The following is a 16,629-nucleotide window of genomic DNA, read 5'->3' on the forward strand; positions in this document are numbered from 1 at the left end:
TACATATATGTGTTACCTTCATAGTTAAAGCAGTTAACAAATAGTTTAAGAAATAAATCAGCAAACTAGAAATTATTGTTTAATGGAATATAGGAAATTTAAGGACTAGGCTATTCAGTCCCTCAATCATAGCTGATCAGCACCTCAACTCAATTCATCTACTATTGATCCGTATCCCATGATACCCTTAAGTAAAACAGGACAATCTCAATCTTAAAAAATTGAAATGACCTGGTATCCACAGCCTCTGAGGGAGAATTTCATTCTTCCACAATCTTTTGTGCGAAAAACTGAACCCTGATATTGCTGCTAGAACTAGGTCATCCAGGAGTACAGTTGTACTCCCACCTTCTGGATTCCCACACCACAGGTCATAATTTCTCTGTATCTACTCCGTATTAGCTTTGGAGACATACAGATCAAGTTTGCCAGGATGCTAGGGCTTAAAGAGCGAAACTGTAAAGTCAGGTTGCATTAATCTGGTTGTAATCTCCTAAATTTAAATGTTTGAGGGGATCTAATTAAGAATTTTGTAATGATAAAATAATTTAACAAAGTAGATATGGAGACCTTGAAATTTGGCCTAGGTGCTAAACAACCTCCTAATCTTCATAATACAGGAAAGCAGCAACACATTTTGTTTCCTGATGAAGTGCGCCACCTGCCTGATCCATAAGCAGATCATTCTCAAAGTGCACAACTGGGAACTGTTAAAAGGCAAAATAATTTATTCAAATATGGATCTTGTACATTTTGCAGGACCCATTTTCATTTTCTGAATTCTCCAGCACTTCATTTGCTACATGTTGAACTTGCAAGTGCAATATGGAACTAAATGACATGAAGGCTCCGGAGTACTTAGTTGAATATGGAACCAAGGGGAGTAGGACTGTTTCCCCCAACCCTATGTTAAAACATTGCTCCCACAGAATGCAACTGAACTCCCACAGATCAGACCTTCTGGCTAAGATCATGCATCAGATCAAGTCCAAGGTGAGGTGCAAGGCCTTTTCACGTCAGCTTGAATCTTTTATGTCTCACTTGTGAAGACCATAGGTTTAGCACAGGGCTAAATCACTGGCTTTGAAAGCAGGCCAGCAGCATGGTTCAATTCCCGTACCTTCCTCCCCGAACAGGCGCCGGAATTTGGCAACTTGGGGCTTTTCACAGTAACTTCATTTGAAGCCTACTTGTGACAATAAGCAATTTTCATTTTCATGAACTGGATTCAATTAAAATTTGAATTTTGTTTTGAGCAAGCAATGATATGGATTAAGGGTCTGTCCTATCCACTCTGTGCATTGGCCTTGTAAGAACGGAAGAAATATTTTTTAAAAATCAGACCACGAATCACTTCCCCAATTTCCAAGCCCGCCTTCCCATCCCCCACCCAGCCACTCACCTTCATGATTTCTCACCAGCTAGGCAAGATTTCAAAGGCCTCAATATTCAGCCTAAGGGCCGAAGTCTGTGTCCCCCCACGGCCTCAAAAGCAGATACACCATATTTCTCAATCACAGATGCCAGTTCCTCTGGTGGTGGAATTTAGAACAAGAGTGCACTAGTGCTCGATACTCATGAGTGAAATCAGGAGTCAAATGTTCACAGAAGGTAGTCAAAAGTGGAATTCTGACTTACGATGGCGTCAGTGGGGAGCTAAGCCGCACGTTCGGCAGCTCCCGATTTTTTTTGGACTTTTGGGCTCTTTTAAGAGCCGACAACGGCGCTGTTTCGACTTTTCACCGGGGGGGAAACACAGCCAGTGTGCCCAGCGGCCGGTGGATGGACTGGACTCGCAGTGGAGCGGTCCAAAAATTGGTTTTACGTCAGAGAACGGCGAGAGGCAGAAAAGGCAAGATGGCGGCGGGCGGGGAAGCAGCAGCAGCAGGAGCTGCTTAAGCGCTCCTTCAAGGAGCTCAAAGCCGAGATTTTGGAGCCGTTTAATGCCTCGCTGGACAAGCTGGGGGCGACTTCGGGAGCTGCGGCACAAGGCTTCGGAGAATGAGGATGAGCTTTTGGGCCTGGAAGTGAAAGTGGAGTTGCACGAGGCACTGCATAAGAAATGGCAGGCGAGGATGGAGAAGATGGAGAACCGCTCCCGCTGGAAGAATCTACGGATTTTGGGCCTCTCGGATTCGGATTTGGCGGCCTATGTGGTCCTAATGTTAAACTCGCTGATGGGTGCGGGCTCGTTGCGTGGTCCCCCGGCGCTGGAAGGCGCCCATCGAGTGCTGCAGCGGAAGCCCAGGCCAAACGAACCGCCCAGGGCGGTGCTGGTCCGTTTTCACCACTTGGTTGACCGGGAGTGCGTGTTGTTGAGGTGGGCGAAGGAGAGGAGCAGCAGGTGGGAGAACACGGACGTTCGGATTTTTCAGGACTGGAGTGCGGAGGTGGCGAGGAGAAGGGCTGGCTTCAATCGAGCGAAGGGAGTGCTCCACAGGAAAAGGGTAAAGTTTGGCCTTCTAAAGCCGGCTCGCCTCTGGGTCACGTACAAGGACCGCCAGCTCTATTTTGACTCTCCGGTGGCAGCCTGGGCTTTTGTCCAGGCTGAGAACTTGGACACGAACTGAGGACTGGGGGGAAATGTACTTTGTTTGGAGGCTTTGCCCTCTTAGGTATCCTTTTGCCTATATTGGCTGTGTTTGCTGATGGTTGTTTCCTGTTTGTTTTCGCTGTTTTGGTTATGGTTATTTGGGTTCTTTCGGGGTTTTTTGGGGCTGTTGGTTATTTATTGTGGTGCTTGGTTTTGTTTTTTCCACTGGTGGGTTGGGGAGAAGGTTGGGGCCCCGATGGGTCATGTGTCCGTCTTTTTCCCACGTGTTGGGTCGCGGGGCGAGGCTCGGGTTGGAAGCGCGGGCTTTCTTCCCGCGCCGGAGGAATTGGGGGCGGGGCCGGTGCTGGTAGGGAGGGATTGGTGGCTGTGTAGCACGGGGGGGGGGGGGGGGTCGTGGTTATGGCGGGAGTCGTCGGGGTCAGCAGAAGTCAGCTGACTCACGGAAGCATAATGTTGGGGGTAACGCAGCTAGGGGGGCCCTAGCTTTGGGGGGGGGGGGTGCCAGGTTGTTGCTGCAGGGACTGTGAGGGAATGGATGGTGAAGGGGGGGCGTTGGTACGGGGGTCTGCCACCGTGGGGAGCGGGCTTGGGGGGTTCCCAGTATGGCTGATCGGCGCAGAGGGAAGGGGATGGCCCCTCGGGTTCGGTTGGTCACATGGAACGTGAGGGGGCTGAATGGTCCGGTGAAGCGATCCCGGGTCTTAGCTCACTTGAGGGGGTTGGAGGCGGATGTGGCTATGCTCCAGGAGACGCACCTCAGGGTTACGGGTCAGGTGAGGCTAAGAAAAAGTTGGGTGGGACAGGTGTTTCACTCGGGGCTTGATGCAAAGAACCGTGGGGTGGCAATTCTGGTGGGTAAGAGCCTGCCGTTCGTCGCGTCCAAAGTGGTGGCGGATAGTGCAGGTCGATATGTGATGGTGAGTGGGAGACTTCATGGGAGCGGGTGGTCTTGGTTAATGTTTATGTCCCCAACTGGGATGATGCGGGCTTCATGCAGCGTCTGCTGGGCCTGATCCCGGACCTGGAGACAGGGGGATTGATTCTGGGTGGGGACTTTAACAGGGTGCTGGATCCGACTCTGGATCGCTCGAAGTCTAGGATGGGCAGGAGGCCGGATGCGGCCTCGGTGCTGAGGGGGTTCATGGATCAGATGGGAGGGGTGGACCCTTGGAGGTTTTTGGAGCCGGGGGATAGGGAGTTCTCCTTTTTCTCCCATGTTCATAAGGCGTATTCCCGAATTGACTTTTTTGTGCTTAGCAGGGCGCTGATCCCGAGAGTGGTGGGGGCAGAGTATTCGGCGATAGCCATTTCTGATCATGCTCCACATTTGGTGGACCTGGAGCTGGGGGAGGGGAAGGATCAGCGCCCGCTGTGGAGGTTGGATGTGGGGCTTTTGGCAGAGGAGGAAGTGTGCGGGCGGATCCGTAGGGGTATAGAGGGGTATCTGGAAACCAATGACAACGGGGAGGTGCAGGTTGGGATGGTTTGGGAAGCGCTAAAGGCGGTAGTTAGAGGGGAGCTGATATCTATTCGGGCGCACAGGGAGAGGGGGTAGAGGGTCGAGAGGGAAAGGCTGGTGGAGGAGATGGTCAAGGTGGATAGGAGATATGCAGACACCCCAGAGGAGGGGCTTCTGAGGAAGCGGCGCAGTCTCCAGGCGGAGTTCGACATTCTAACCACCCATAAGGCGGAGGCGCAGTGGAGGAGGGCACAGGGGGCGGTGTATGAGCACGGGGAGAAGGCAAGTCGGATGTTGGCTCACCAGCTCCAGAAGCGGGAGGCAGCTAGAGAAATTGGGGGAGGCACGGATGTAGGTGGGAACTAAGTGCGGGGTGGAAAGGACATCAATGGGGTGTTCAGATCCTTTTATGAGGGGCTGTACCGGGCGGTACCCCCCGGGGAAGCAGGCGGGATGGACCGCTTTTTGGATAAGCTGGAGTTCCCAAGAGTAGGGGACGAGCGGGTGGAGGGTTTGGGGGGCCCCAATTGAGTTGGAGGAGCTGGTGGAGGCATTGGGGAGCATGCAGACAGGGAAAGCGCCAGGGCCTGATGGGTTCCCGGTGGAATTTTACAAGAAATTTTCAGATTTGCTGGGCCCGCTGCTGGTGAGGACCCTGAATGAAGCCAGGGAGGGGGGGACTCTGCCCCCGACGATGTCCAGGGCAATTATCTCTTTACTCCTGAAGCAAGACAAGGACCCCCTTCAGTGTGGGTCATATAGGTCGATCTCGCTCCTTAACGTAGATGTTAAGTTGTTGGCAAAGGTGCTGTCCAGGAGGGTGGAGGATGTGGTCCCGACGGTGATTCATGAGGACAAAACGGGGTTTGTGAAGGGGAGACAATTGAATGCCAACGTGCGGAGGCTCCTGAATGTCATGATGATGGTGCCGGTGGCTGGGGAGTCAGAAATAGTGGTGTCCATGGATGCGGAGAAAGCTTTTGATAGGGTGGAGTGGAGTTACCTGTGGGAGGTGTTGCGGAGGTTTGGGTTTGGTGAGGGGTTCATCAGCTGGGTGAGGTTGCTGTACAGCTCCCCGAATGGTGACGCATGGGAGGTCGGTGGACTTTCGGCTTTCCAGAGGGACAAGAAAGGGGTGCCCCTCGTCTCCCCTGCTCTTCGTGTTAGCAATTGAGCCCCTGGACATGGCGCTGAGGGACTCGAAGAGTTGGAGGGGGATTGTGGTTTTGGGGGGAGGGGGGGGGGGACACCGGTTGTCGTTGTATGCAGATGATCTGCTGCTGTATGTCGTGGACCTGGCTGAGGGGATGCCAGAGGTGCTGAGGATACTTGAGGACTTTTCGGGATATAAGCTCAATGTGGGGAAAAGCGAACTGTTTGTCCTGCATCCGGGGGGTCAGGAGAGGGAGATAGGGGAACTCCCGTTGAAGAGGGCTGGGAGGAGCTTTAGGTATCTTGGGGTTCACGTGGCTAGGACCTGGGGGCTATGCATAGGCTTAACTTTTCGCGGCTGGTGGGGCAGATGGAGGAGGAGTTCAGGAGGTGGGATGCGCTGCCGCTCTCGTTGGCGGGCAGGGTCCAGTCAGTTAAAATGACGGTGCTCCCAAGGTTTTTGTTCCTTTTCCAGTGCCTCCCCATATTGATCCCGAAGGCTTTTTTCAGAAGTGTGAATAAGTCGATTCTGGAGTTTGTGTGGGCGCGGAAGGCCCCGAGAGTAAGGAGGGTATTTTTGGAGCGAAGAAGGGAGGTAGGGGGCCTGGCGCTGGCCAACCTGTGTGGATAATATTGGGCGTATATTATTGGGCGGCGAACATGCCGATGATTCGCAGGTGGGTGACGGAAGGGGAGGGTGACGCATGGAAGAGATTGGAGGTGGCGTCCTGTGTGTGTGGAGTCTTTGGTGACGGCCCCACTTCCACTCCCCCCGGCAAAGTACTCCACGAGTCCGGTGGTGGTTGCGTCCCACAAAATCTGGAGACAGTGGAGGCGGCATATGGGGGGGGGGAAGGCCTCAGTTTGGGCCCCGATACGGAGCAATCACCGTTTTGCACCAGGGAGAACGGGTGGTGGATTTGGGAGTTGGCACAGGGCAGGCATCAGACAGTTTGGGGACCTCTTCCTGGATGGGAAGTTCGCGACTCTGGAGGAGCTGGTGGGGAAGTGGAACCTCCCCCCGGGAACGCTTTTATACAGGTCAGGGACTTTGTTAAGAGGCAGGTGGCGGAGTATCCACGGCTGCCGCCAAGGGGGGTGCAGGACAGGGTGCTTTCGGGGACGTGGGTAGGGGAAGGGAAGATCTCGGCTATCTACCAGCTGAAGCAGGAGGAGGAGGAGGCCTCAGTAGATGAGCTCAAAGTGAAATGGGAGGAAGAGCTAGGGGAAGAGATTGAGGATGGGACGTGGTCGGACGCCCTGGAGAGGGTGAATTCTTCCTCCTCTTGCGCACGGCTCAGCCTAATTCAGCTGAAGGTGCTGCACAGGGCTCACATGACGGGGGCAAGGATGAGCCGGTTTTTCCGAAGGGAAGACAGGTGTGGGAGGTGTTCGGGTGGCCCGGCAAACCCATATGTTTGAAAAATGAAAATCGCTTATTGTCACGAGTAGGCTTCAAATGAAGTTACTGTGAAAAGCTCCTAGTCGCCTCATTCCGGCGTCTGTTCGGGAGGCTGTTACGGGAATCGATCCGTGCTGCTGGCTTGCCTTGGTCTGCTTTCAAAGCCAGCGATTAGCCCTGTGAGCTAAACAGCCCCTGTTTTGGGCATGTCCGGCCCTGGAGGGGTTTTGGAAGGGGGTGGCGGGGGTTTTGTCGGAAGTGGTTGGGTCTAGGGTCAGGCCGGGCTGCGGGCTCGCGATCTTTGGGGTAGCTTCGGAGCCTGGAGCGCAGGAGGCGAGAGAGGCCGGCATTCTGGCCTTTGCGTCTCTAGTAGCCCGGCGCAGGATTCAGTTACAGTGGAGGGATACGCGGCCCCCGAGTTCGGAAACCTGGGTCAACGACATGGCTGGGTTCATCAAGTTGGAGAGGATGAAATTTGTCCTGAGGGGGTCGGTACAGGGGTTCTTTCGGCGGTGGCAGCCCTTTCGCGATTGTTTTTGCGGCGGTCGGTTTGTTATGTTATTTTCTTCTTTCTTGTATTGTTATTTATTATCATTTATTTTGGGGGGGGGGTTCTTTTCTTGTTTTGGTGTGGAAACACGCCTTGTTTGTTTTAAATTGCGGGGAGAAAATTTGTGATTGTTATTAAAAAACTTGAATAAAAATTATTTTTTTTAAAAAGTGGAATTCTAAAGGACAATGAAAACTGGGTCAACTGAAGTGTTCAGGATCAGATCGACAAATTGTTATAGGTAAGGGAGCAAGAGATATGGGACAAAGGCAGAAAGGTGAAGTAGAGGTACAAACATGCAGACAGATTATAGAAAAATGTCGGAGCAATAGGGTGGTTGTGATGGGAGATTTTAACTTCCCCAACATTGAATGGGATTCGTGTAGTGTTGGAGGTGTAGATGGAGCAGAGTTTGTAAGGAGCATCCAGGAGAGTTTTTCTGGAGCAGTATGTAAATAGTCCAACTCAGGAGGGGGCCATACTGGACCTGGTATTGGGGAATGATCCCGGCCAGGTGGTTGAAGTTTCAGTCGGTGAGTACTTTGGGAATAGCGATCACAATTCCGTAAGTTTTAGCATACTCATGGACAAGGACAAGAGTGGTCCGAAAGGAAGAGTACTAAATTGGGGAAAGGCAGAGTATAACAAAATTCGGCAGGAACTAGGGAATGTGGATTGGGAGCAGTTGTTTACGGGTAAATCCACATTTGAAATGTGGGAGTCTTTTAAGGAAAGGTTGATTAGAGTGCAGGACAGACATGTCCCTGTGAAAATGAGAGATAGAAATGGCAAGATTAGGGAACCATGGATGATGGGTGAAATTGTGAGACTAGCTAAGATGAAAAAGGAAGCATTCATAAGATCGAGGCAACTCAAAACTGATGAAGCTTTGGAGGAATATCGGGAAAGTAGGACGAATCTCAAACGCGCAATAAAGAGGGCTAAAAGGGGTCATGAAATATCTTCGGCTAACAGGGTTAAGGAAAATCCCAAAGCCTTTTATTCGTATGTAAGGAGCAAGAGGGTAACTAGAGAAAGGATTGGCCCACTCAAAGACAAAAGAGGGAATTTATGCGTGGACTCAGAGGAAATGGGTGAGATTCTTAATGAGTACTTTGCATCGGTATTTACCAAGGAGAGGGACAAGACGGATGTTGAGGCTAGGGATGGATGTTTAAATACTCTAGGTCAAGTTGTCATACGGAAGGGGGAAATTTTGGATATTCTAAAAGACATTAAGGTGGACAAGTCCCCAGGACCGGATGGGATCTATCCCAGGTTCCTGAGGAAAGCGAGGGTCGAAATAGCTGGTGCCTTAACAGATATCTTTACAGCATCCTTGAGCATGGGTGAGGTCCCGGAGGACTGGAGAATTGCTAATGTCCAGGGAAAATCCAGGGAATTATAGACCTGTGATCTTGACGTCAGTGGTAGGCAAACTGTTGGAGAAGATACTGAGGGATAGGATCTATTCACATATGGAAGAAAATAGACTTATCAGTGATAGGCAGCAAGGTTTTGTGCAGGGAAGGTCATGCCTTACAAACCTAATAGAATTTTTTGAGGAAGTGACAAAGTTAATTGATGAGGGAACGGCTGTAGATGTCATATAAATGGACTTTAGTAAGGCGTTTGATAAGGTTTCCTATGGCAGGTTGATGGAAAAAGTGAAGTTGTATGGGGTTCAGGGTGTACTAGCTAGATGGATAAAGAACTGACTGGGCAACAGGAGACAGAGTAGTGGTAGAAGGGAGTGTCTCAAAATGGAGAAGTGTGACTAGTGGTGTTCCACAGGGATCCATGCTCGGACCACTGTTGTTTGTGATCTACATAAATGACCTGGAGGAAGATATAGGTGGTCTGATTAGCAAGTTTGCAGATGATACAAAGATTGGTGGAGTTGCAGATAGCGAGGAGGACTGTCAGAGAATACAACAAAATATAGATAGATTGGAGAGTTGGGCAGAGAAATGGCAGATGGAGTTCAATCCAGGCAAATGCGAGGTGATGCTTTTTGGAAGATCAAATTCAAGAGCGGACTATGTGGTCAATGGAAGGGTCCTGGGGAAAATTGATGTACAGAGAGATCTGGGAATTCAGGTGCATTGTACCCTGAAGGTGGCAACGCAGGTTGATAGAGTGGTCAAGAAGGCATACAGCATGCTTGCCTTCATCGGACGGGGTATTGAGTACAAGAGTCGGCAGGTCATGTTACAGTTGTATAGGACTTTGGTTAGGCCACATTTGGAATATTGCGTTCAGTTCTGGTCGCCACATTACCAGAAGGATGTGGATGCTTTGGAGAGGGTACAGAGGAGGTTCACCAGGATGTTGCCTGGTATGGAGGGGGCTAGCTATGAAGAAAGGTCGAGTAGATTAGGATTGATTTCATTGAAAAGACGGAGGTTGAGGGGGGACCTGATTGAGGTCTACAAAATTATGAGAGGTATGGACAGGGTGGATATCAACAAGTTTTTTCCAAGAGCGGGGGTGTCAGTTACAAGGGGTCACGATTTCAAGGTGAGAGGGGAAAAGTTTAAGGGAGATGTGTGTGGAAAGTTTTTTACGCAGAGGGTGGTGGGTGCCTGGAACGCTTTACCAGCGGAGGTGGTAGAGGCGGGCACGATAGCATAATTTAAGAGGCATCTAGACGGGTATATGAACGGGCAGAAATAGAGGGAAGTAGACCTTGGAAAATAGGAGACAGGTTTAGATAAAGGATCTGGATCGGCGCAGGCTGGGAGGGCCGAAGGGCCTGTTCCTGTGCTGTAATTTTCTTTGTTCTTTGTAAATAGAGGCATTGAACTTCGTTAATAGAGGTACTGAATCCAAAAGCAGGGACATTGCACTGAATATTTATAAAGCTTTGGTTAGTCTACAACTAGAGCATTGTATCCAGGTCTAATCACCATATTTCAGGACAAACGTGAAGGTCCCTGAGAGGATACTGAGAAAATTTACCAGAATACTTCGAGAGTTAAGAACTTTTGGCGTCAAGACTATGTTTTGAGATGCTGACGCAAAGGTAGTTTAGGGGACATCTGAAAGAAGTGCACAGGATTGTGAAAAGTTTAGATAAGGTAAATAATGAAATGAAATGAAAATTAAATGAAATGAAATAAAAATTGCTTATTGTCACAAGTAGGCTTTAAATGAAGTTACTGTGAAAAGCCCCTAGTCGTCACATTCCAGCGCCTGTTCAGGGAGGCTGGTACGGGAATTGAATCGGGCTGCTGGCCTGCCTTGGTCTGCTTTCAAAGCCAGCTATTTAGCCCAGTGTGTTAAACCAGCCACTAAACAAAGTGATGTTAATCCCATTAGCTAATAGGATAAAGACTGGGAATACAGATTTAAGGTTTTGGGCAAGAGATACAGGCAGGATGTGAGGATTAACTTCTTTATGCAACAAGAGTAATGACACAGCACTTGCTGCATACAAAGGTGGTGGAAGTGGAGACAGTGATGATTTCAAAATGAATTTGGATAGGCACCTGAAGGAAGTAGACTTTTCAGGGCTATGCGACACTTGGGTGAGGGTGGTTTGCTCTACATAGAGCTAGCAGACGTCATTCTATGGCGTTATGATTCCATAACTCTATCACAACGGACCAAGACATGAGGCAATGAAAACCCATAGTTTGTTCAATGCTTTGGGACCATTTTGTCCAAGGTAACTTATTTCTCACAATCCTATTACATCCAGCATGTATTATGACCAAAATTACTCATTTACCATATCCCCAGATAATATCATCTGAAATAAATGTAGCTAATTTTTACTGAATGAAGCAATACTATCAGCGTCCACCATCCCCCTGGGGATCAGGTTCGATAGATTTTACACCATCTTTAAAAATATTTCTGGAGATTCATTTTGAATGTTCCCCTTGAACTGCAGTCCACATCCTTTGGTTCTACTGTTCCTGACAGTGCTTGTCAAGGTCTGCAGTATCCACTTCTTTTCAAATTTCAAAAATAGCAATCAAATCACCACTCAACCTCTCTTTTCTACAAAGGACAGTTCAAATTTGTTCCATTCTTTCCATCGTTTTTGGACTTCCAATGCGATCTATCAAAGTCCGAAGTATACTCAAATCCGCCTGTAACCTATCCTGTTCTCATTTGGAGTCTGTCACCTTCATTAGCTTCCTATCATCCATACATTTAACCCTGTGTGTGAGCCTCCTAGCTCTGATCATTTATAATTGGGACGGTCAGTGTTTTCGATACTGCTGTTCCTGGTGTTTGCTACTGTTGCTTAGATGTTTCCTTGGCCTCAAGGAGCACATTTTTGATTCAGAATCTTTGATAATTGCCACCCCATGTGCAACATAATCAGTTGAAGTCTAACTCATACTTTGCACAGGTTAGACCAAATGTACAACACAGCACTGATTTATTATGTAATTAAACAGAAAAGCACAGATTAAAATTCCGACAGATGCACAGTTCAGAACAAGAGGATAACTAACCAGTGCTAACTCTGCACGAAAGACAGCAGCATCACCTGACGCCTCCTCCGCATCACCGTCACAAGACTGACCCAAGCAGAGCAAAGAATCCTCTTTAGCAGGCACACACCCCTCTTCTGGAGAAAACTGCTGAGAGAGTGGAGTTTTGAGTGTAGCACAAGAAGCTGACATGCAAAATGAATACACGTAAAATACAATAGTTATTTGGAAGATTCCATGTTAGTCGCAAAGAGGCAATTTTCAATTGTCACCGGCAGAGATTATTTTGTTGCCATCTCTGGAAGAAAAGATAAACTGACCTCAAATATCCCGGAAGTTCTTAATTAAATGAGTATCTTGGGATCCTCTCCCATAAATGGGCACGTTGCAGATAAAATTGTTTGCGAAAAGGGCAGCATGGTGACACAGTGGTCAGCACTGCTGCATCACAGTGCCAGGGACCTGGGTTCAATTCCGACTTTGAGTGACTGTCTGTATGGAGGTTGCACATTCTGCAGGGGTTTCCTCTTACAATCCAAAAATGTGCTGGTTAGGTGCATTGGCCATGATAAGTTGCCCCAAGTGTCCAAAAGTTGGGTGGGGTTACAGAGATTGGGTGCTCCTTTGTAGGGAAGGTGTATTCAATGGATTGAATGGCCTTCTTCTGCACTGTAGGGATTCCATGACCACCAACATCTTTAACCCACATTGTCACCGAGTCCTGAAAGACCAAGGAGTTCAGCCTGGGTCCATCCGGGTCATCAACCCCCAAGATCTATAAAACTTGAATCTTTATTGGAATTTCAAATATAATTAAGCTACCTTCTACTTTGCAACCTATTTGCATTTGTGTGACTCGGAATGTGTAGATTGGAGCATTTTTTAATTATTTTACTTAGACCGGGTTAAGTACAATAAATACCAATTTATGTTCAAAAACGCAAGAAAACTTGCCTGTTTGCACGTTTCACAATCATTGCATGCCATCAGTTAAAGGACTCACTTAATTGGCAAGTATATTTTTTTTAAAATCTGTTGCAATCAAATGAGGAATGGGAAGAGTTGAGCCATCCTACCCTTTCTCACTTGATTCTCACTATGGGGAGATGCAAGTGGGCTGAGTAGGGGGAAGCAGCTATCCGTAGTACAGCTGTTATACCCCTCCATACACTGCAGAAGATTAAAACAAAAGTTTCCTACGATTTCTTCAGCAGCCGCCAGCAGTCCCTTTAAAGGACACAAGAACTAGAAAAACTAGTCAGAGATTGCACAGCATATGTTCCACTTATATTTTTACACATTTTACAAAGTACCCTAAAACAGCGACATGACCCTCCTTTGCATATTTAGCCAATCATTCAGCAGGCCTAAAAATAGGAACCACCATTAAATTAGGTGCTGAATAGGGACAAGACTCTGTGCGCATAACAAAAATAGTTTGAAAGCATACAAAATTCTATCCCTGTGTGCCCAAATAGTTGGGGTTAATGTCACACAAATTAATACCAGAATTTTGGATCAGCCCACTATGTAACATTGAAAGAAGACTTACTGGCAAAGGCTTTGCTACCCCAATTCTAACTCTGCCTCCTGATGCACCTTTGAGTGCCTGAACAGCTTCCTCAAGAGTAGCATTCTCCAAGTTGGTGCTGTTGACAAACATGAGTCGGTCTCCTGGAAGAAGTCGGCCATCTTGTTCTGCCACACCACTGGGCACTAATGAACGAATCACAATAACTGTTCGTATTGGGTCAACCGGATCCTAAGTGTAAAAATAATATTAATAATTTAAAGCTGAAAAGACAAAAATAATTAACTTTTTATTTTAAAGTACAGTAGATCTCATTTGAAAGTACAGAACTGTAAATGTTATGTTTCCTCTGGAAATAAACATATGTTTAAACAAAGAACTTAAGAATATGACAGTTCTGCGATTCAGCTTGTAAGGAGACAAACTAGAATTAAATACCTGATAATCCAGAATGCTGAACCCGAGGCCTGAGCTACCTTTCTCTAATTCTATGCTTTGAATTTCAGATTCCCACATCGCCAGGTGAGAACCTTGTGCCTCCACACCACTCTGTCTTCCTTCTATCTCAACCACAACAGCATCATCATCTGTGGCAGATGTTGCAGTAATCTCATTTTGATCAATGTGCCTCTGGAAAAATCACATTTAAAACAAAAGTTTTCATTAAAAAGCATACATTGTTGTATTGAAACAACAAAGTACTAAGCAAGAAATGCCATTTGGTCCATTGGACACATGATAAATGGAATTACTAACCACGACAAACCCCTATGTGGAAATCATTTGACTTGTATCTTATCTACGATGGAACAAAATGAGTAAACACCTAGTAAGGTGGGTCAAATAGGGGTCGTCAGGAAGGATTTGTATATGGCAGATTAATTAAGTTTTTTGAAGGGATTGGTGGAGGGGAGGGATTTTAAACCCCGACAACAAGCATGTTTAGATTAGGCGGTATGTAAAAGATCTAAATCCCAGTCCAACTTGCCCACTTCTGTTGAATAGAGGCACAACCATTTAAATTTATCCATTGCCTGCAACATTTCCAGGCCTCAGGAAACCTGACAGCTAAAGGGAAGTGAGGATCCGTGGATCCAGGAGGAAGATGTCTTTCAACATGATGGAAGATATAGGAGGGATGTCAGAGGTGGTTTCTTTACTCAGAGAGTGGTTGGGGCGTGGAACGCACTCCCAGCTATGGTAGTGGAGTCAAACACTTTAGGAACTTTCAAGCGGTTATTAGATAGGCATATGGTGTGTACTAGAATAATTGGGAGTAGGTTGATTTGATCTTAGTTTCAGACTAGTTCAGCACAACATCATGGGCCATAACCAAAATCTATTAAAAGTCGTGGGTCAGGTGAACTCCATGATATTCTTTGGAGTTTTCGAATCCCTGGCCCATAACACAAGGAAAACAACCCAGTCTACCCAACCCCTCTTCATGTTCTGTGCTGTACTGTTCTATGTTCTATAGCGAAAACTCTCCATCCTGATAAATCTCCTCTGCACCTTTTCCAGTGCTGTCACATGCCACCTTTAATGTGAATTTCAGATCTTCACACAATTCTCTAGCTGTAGCCGACCAATATTTCATACAGTTCCAGAAGAACCTCCCTACTCAAACTATATGTATGCGATCCACCAGACGCATTACGTTCTCGCTCTCGCGTGGTGGGGTTCGTGGATGCCGGGAGAGGCCTCCCGCAGGTTTATAGGCAGCCTTCACACCTCGCGGGATCCACCCAAGTCAGCGAGCTTACCCTCTATTTACCAGCGTTCCCAGCTAGGCCGCAGCCAGGCGCCATTCAGCACTGCAAACCACACAAACATGTCCGTGTGCCAGGATGGCACTGCCAAGGGCCACAGGCTGAGGAGGCCTTTCCCATGAATGGAAGGTGGAGGGTGTGCATGGCAGGTAAACAGGGGCCTCTGGGAGGTTAGGGTGGTGATGGCTGGGGCTCCTGGATGGGGTGGCCTGTTAAGGGGCCTGAATTCACCCGAGAGATTTATCGACTTTTATGCCTGCCAGACAACTCAGAACTTCCTCTCTGTCATGTTAATTTATTTAATTTCATCACAGTCCTTCCCCCTGATTTCTATACCCACATCGGCCCTTGCACTAGTGAACACCAACGCAAAGTATGAAGTTAGAACCGTACCTCTGTCCTCCAGCTCCATACACAAATTACCAGCTACACCCAGCTACATTTTCTGTCCGTCTAATTAAAGATGCTGTTAATAATAAAAAGGTTACTTTTCTTTTAAAGTTACAATCCTGTTGACTGCAGTTTATTGGACTCAACCAAAGATCTTGGGTATTTAAATAAATCTAATTTCACTGAACACCGGGTCAAGTTGTGCTGGAGTAGACCACTCACTAGCCCAGGGTTTTGTAACAATATCCAAGGCCATATGGTCGGAAATCAGGACCCCCACCCATCACAGGGTCAGAGCTCTGACGCCACTCTTCCCAAACATTTCACTGAAAGCAGCCGGCCATTTATCTGCGGCTTATTCCATATTCATGAGGCCCAAGCTTATAAATTAGGCTGACCTCCGTAAAAGTTTGGGAACCTATCAAAGCAAAATCCAAATTGCTGGGTTTCCCAACAAAACTCCCCCCATATCTTATTTATCAAGATTCTTTCCAAAGATCCTCAAAAAAGGGGGGCAGATTAAAAATTATGAGAAGAAAATGGGACATCTAATATACAAAAGGACGTTATGCTGAATTTGCACAATCTAACAGTTAGCACATGGTTGGAGTATTGTGTACTTATCACCCCCTTATAGGACTGATACTAGAACAGTAAGATTATAATTAGTATCGAGTGCATGATAGCAAGAGTGGTAAAAGGTAAAGTTAAGAACGGGGTGAGAAATTTTCAAATCATAGAAGATTTAGGAAGGGTGAACAGTGAAACACTGGGGTTAATTTTAACGCTTTAAAAATGAGTGCTTTAAGTCACGTAGGAAGTGTTAAAAAAAAAACATGAACCCACCCCATCTTGAACCTGCCCATTTCCCATTTGAATGGAGGTCGGAAAGGAATGGGTGACTAACCTACTCCCAGGGGACAGGTCATTGAAATCTTTCATGGAGACTGTGTGCATCCATGTTAAAAATATTTCTATCGGGGTGCCCTACGTCCCCCTTTTTCTGTTTGCGCTGGCTGGGAGGTGGAGCTGGGAATGATGCTGGAGGGGCTGTGGTGTGACATGTTGCAGAGGGTGAATGCCTCAACACTGTGTGGAGACTGGCGCTGATACAGCTAAAGGTAGTACACAGAACGCACCTGACAAAGTCAAGGATAAGTCGGCTGTTTGAGCGGGTGGAGGATATTTGTGAACGGTGTGGGAGGGGCCCAGCCAATCACGTACACATGTTCTGGCCCTGTCCAAAATTGTAGATATTTTGGAGGTCCAATAAACTAGTCAACTAACCTTTTTGTACAGGTAAACAGGTAAAAAGGGTTCAATTTTTAAAAATGATTCAAAGAGATCATAATGGCTGACTTACAGCCACTG

The 16,629-nt window shown here is 47.4% G+C and overlaps 1 protein-coding gene across 12 annotated transcripts in view; it reads right to left on the reverse strand.

Moving 5' to 3' along the window:
* The window catches only part of LOC119970168 (multiple PDZ domain protein), a 416,554-nt gene that overhangs the window by 250,319 nt on the left and 149,606 nt on the right, over positions 1 to 16,629 (reverse strand). For 11 of the 12 annotated variants that reach the window (XM_038804326.1, XM_038804336.1, XM_038804332.1 and 8 more), the window contains exons 17-19: positions 13,538 to 13,729; positions 13,121 to 13,330; positions 11,590 to 11,718 (exon numbers count right to left, since the gene is read on the reverse strand). In XM_038804326.1, the coding sequence (XP_038660254.1) occupies positions 11,590 to 11,718; positions 13,121 to 13,330; positions 13,538 to 13,729 (531 nt within the window). The remainder of the gene's footprint in view (positions 1 to 11,589; positions 11,719 to 13,120; positions 13,331 to 13,537; positions 13,730 to 16,629) is intronic. The other variant, XM_038804325.1, reaches the window with a different exon arrangement.

This window comes from Scyliorhinus canicula, chromosome 8 (assembly GCF_902713615.1).
Source record: "Scyliorhinus canicula chromosome 8, sScyCan1.1, whole genome shotgun sequence".
NCBI classification, from domain to species: domain Eukaryota; kingdom Metazoa; phylum Chordata; class Chondrichthyes; order Carcharhiniformes; family Scyliorhinidae; genus Scyliorhinus; species Scyliorhinus canicula.